Source organism: Apis dorsata, unplaced genomic scaffold (assembly GCF_000469605.1).
Source record: "Apis dorsata unplaced genomic scaffold, Apis dorsata 1.3 scaffold_94, whole genome shotgun sequence".
Classification (NCBI taxonomy): Eukaryota; Metazoa; Arthropoda; class Insecta; order Hymenoptera; family Apidae; genus Apis; species Apis dorsata.
Genome location: NW_006263392.1, coordinates 133,782 through 137,059, shown reverse-complemented (window position 1 = coordinate 137,059; position 3,278 = coordinate 133,782). Strand labels below are relative to the sequence as shown.

Sequence of the window (3,278 nt, the reverse complement as noted above, 5' to 3'; positions counted from 1 at the left end):
TATATATATATATATATATATATATATATATATTTAGATACTAATGAAATTTATCGCCAATTTCTTTGGAAAAATAGTTACATTATAATTGTAATAAAACTTAGAATGGCTGTATTGTACAATTTATGAAAGTACTACACAAATCAACTGTGTATTTATAATGCGGTGTGACATAGATTTTAAGGGTACTAAATAAGTAATTTTTAACATATTTAAATGTTTTATTTAAAAATATATTAAAATGTTTAATACTGTGAAGAATTCTGTTAAATATGAAATTAAAAAATATGGTGAGAAAAAGAAAATAAAAGTAATAATAAATTATAGGTTATTGTAAAATTATAAATGCAAATAAAAATTATTTATATTATTTTAATATTAATTATAATTTTAGGACAGCGGACATATATACGACACTCATTAGATATAATTAAAAATAATTTAAATCGACAAAAAACTAAAGAATCATTAAGTATTTTTTATCGATCATGTGGCCAACCAACAATAACTACACATCCTCATTTAATAAAAGAAGGAGAAGTAGTACCTGGTATTCAACTTTGTGAATTCAAAAAGCGACGAAATAAATTGATAGAGAATATTATTTCACATGCTTATATCACAAATCTAGCCAAATCACATATTGTGATTATTCCTTCTTCGTCTAAAGTATACATGTCTGGCAAAATTCCATATATTTTTCGTCAAAATACAGATTTTTTATATTTTACTGGTTGTCAAGAACCTAATAGTATTTTGATAATTACAATAAAAAATGAAAATTTTGTAACTACTTTATTTTTAACACAACAAGATGAACATTCTGAACTATGGGATGGACCTACAACTAAAGTTGAAATAGCACCTGAAATGTTTGGTGTAGATACAGCACTTCCAATAATAGAGTTAGAACAATTTTTTATTTCTTTTATGACTGAAAATAAAAATAGTATCATTTGGTATGATACTATTGACATAATACAAACAAATTTACACAAAAAATTAAATGAATTAGTGAAAATAACAAATTGTCAAATTGTTTCTCCAACAAATATTATGCATAAAATCAGATTAATTAAATCACAATCTGAAATAGATTTAATGAAAAAAAGTTGTAAGATTATTTCAGCAGCAATGTCTAAAACTATAAAAATATCAAAACCCAAAATGAGTGAACATCATCTATTTGCAACTGTGGATTATGAATGTCGAATGAATGGAGCAGAATTTTTAGCATATCCACCAGTTGTTGCTGGGGGAAAAAATGCTAATATTATTCATTATATTACTAACAATCAAATAATTCAAGATGGAGACATGGTTTTAATGGATGCAGGTTAGAATATTTATAAATGAAAAAAATATTCTGTTTTTAATTTTTTTATTATTTAAAAATTTTTTTAGGTTGTGAATATCATGGTTATTCATCTGATGTAACCAGAACATGGCCAATTAATGGAACATTTACTCAAGAACAAAAAATTTTATATGAAATAGTATTAGATATTCAAAATATTTTAATTCATAAATTAAAAGAATTACCTTCATTAGATCAATTATATCATGATATGTGCTCTTTATTAGGCAAAAGATTACAAGAATGTGGACTAATACCAAAACATTTAAATAAAAAAGAATTATTTTCTACAGTTTATTCTTATTGTCCACATCATGTGAGTCATTATTTGGGAATGGATGTGCATGATACAGGAAAAATTTCTAGGAATTTAAAACTTCAACCAGGAATAATAATCACAATAGAACCTGGTAATCTTAGAAATATCAATTTATTTATAATAATTAATATTTAAAATAATTTTACTTTTTATTATTTATAGGTATATATGTTAATCCTAAAAATCAATTTGCTCCACCAGAATTTGTTGGTTTAGCTGTTCGTATTGAAGATGATATTTTAATAACAGAAAATGGTCCAATAATTCTAACGGAAGATTGTCCAAAAGAAATTTTCAAAATAGAAGCTTTAGCGAGTCAATAGTTATAATAATGATTGTATATAATTTTCAAATATAATAAATGTAATATATTTAATTTCTAAATATATTAATTTAATATAACTATGTAATAATTGATGTATAAATCATTTTATTTTATTTCAGATAAGAATTGTATATAAGAATTAATAACATTGAAAATTATATATCTGTAATCAATAAAGAATAACTAAGAAGAGTAATAATATAATGTACAGAAAAAATATTAATATGAACATTTATATAAAATTCATATAAATTCATGTAAATTCATATAATAATAATAATTCATAAATTCATATAATAAAAATAATAACTCAAGTACGATTAATAAAATGATTATTATAAATTTGCAAAAAACAATATAAATGATATTTAGTAGAAAAAAAAATTTAATATCAAATACTAAATTAGCAACTAAATATTTATTATATATTGATATATATATATAAATTTATATGAATAATTAATATATTGTAATATGAATTATTTAATATTAATTATATTTTTAAAATGTAATTAAATTTTATGTGATTCATAAAATTGAATCGTAAATTAGTATTAAATAATTCAAATCTTTTACACAATAAGATTCTTTAAATTAATATCAGCTTGTTTTAAAGCAATGTAATTTTTTAACTGCTTTACTCGTAAACATGCCCAAACTAGATGATCATGCAATGCGTGAATTTGAGCAGCTGCTAATGCTGCACTTTCAGGATAGATTACTGTAGTGCATCCAATTCCTAAAAATTTAAAAAATTCTATTTAATAATATATATTTTATAATTAAAAAATATAATTAAATTATAATTGACAATTCACCTGATGGAACATTGATTGATGACCATAAATCTTGGGAAATATTTTCTGGTTTGAAAGGTGGACAATTAATGACAGGCAAAGATGTATTTCCAGAGAGTACTGGACCTAATCCATTACTTCTCCCTGCTACAGCTATTAGCACTATCTAAAAGAAAAATGTGTACAAAAAAAATTTGTGATAATTTAGAAATAAATATTACACATTTATTAATATCAGTTTTATTGTTCTAATTGCTTATTTTTTTAATGATTAAAAATTTCAAAATATATGTATATATATATATATATATTATATATATATGTATATGTATATATATTAAATTATTATATATATTTATAAAAATATACATATACAAAGTATATGTTCTATTTAAATTGATTTAGACAAATATTTACCAAATTATTTTGACAATATAATTTTTATTTGAAAAAAATATTTTAAATAAAACTTGAATGAAT

At 21.3% G+C, this 3,278-nt stretch overlaps 2 protein-coding genes across 3 annotated transcripts in view; one reads left to right on the top strand and one right to left on the bottom strand.

The window, feature by feature from the left end:
• The first annotated feature begins 55 nt into the window (after positions 1 to 55).
• LOC102671475 (xaa-Pro aminopeptidase 3-like) lies at positions 56 to 2,089 on the top strand. Its single transcript, XM_006611876.2, has 4 exons — positions 56 to 290; positions 395 to 1,336; positions 1,405 to 1,767; positions 1,839 to 2,089. The coding sequence occupies exons 1-4, from the start codon at positions 242 to 244 to the stop codon at positions 1,997 to 1,999; spliced, it is 1,515 nt and encodes a 504-aa protein (XP_006611939.1). The 5' UTR covers positions 56 to 241; the 3' UTR covers positions 2,000 to 2,089.
• A 308-nt stretch (positions 2,090 to 2,397) lies between these two features.
• Positions 2,398 to 3,278, bottom strand: part of LOC102671162 (multifunctional protein ADE2) — a 3,722-nt gene continuing 2,841 nt past the window's right edge. For both annotated transcript variants that reach the window (XR_421189.2, XM_006611874.2), the window contains exons 5-6: positions 2,820 to 2,964; positions 2,398 to 2,740 (exon numbers count right to left, since the gene is read on the bottom strand). Coding sequence is in view for 1 of the 2 variants with exons in the window: in XM_006611874.2 (XP_006611937.1) it covers positions 2,574 to 2,740; positions 2,820 to 2,964 (312 nt within the window). In the remaining variant the exon portion in view is untranslated. The remainder of the gene's footprint in view (positions 2,741 to 2,819; positions 2,965 to 3,278) is intronic.

Excerpts from the sequence above, each read along its gene's own strand:
- LOC102671475 (XM_006611876.2), top strand. The coding sequence starts at position 242 with ATGTTTAATACTGTGAAGAATTCTGTTAAATATGAAATTAAAAAATAT. Across the intron at positions 291-394 it reads ATATGAAATTAAAAAATATG|GACAGCGGACATATATACGA; the intron begins GTGAGAAAAAGA and ends TTATAATTTTAG. Across the intron at positions 1,768-1,838 it reads AATAATCACAATAGAACCTG|GTATATATGTTAATCCTAAA; the intron begins GTAATCTTAGAA and ends TATTATTTATAG.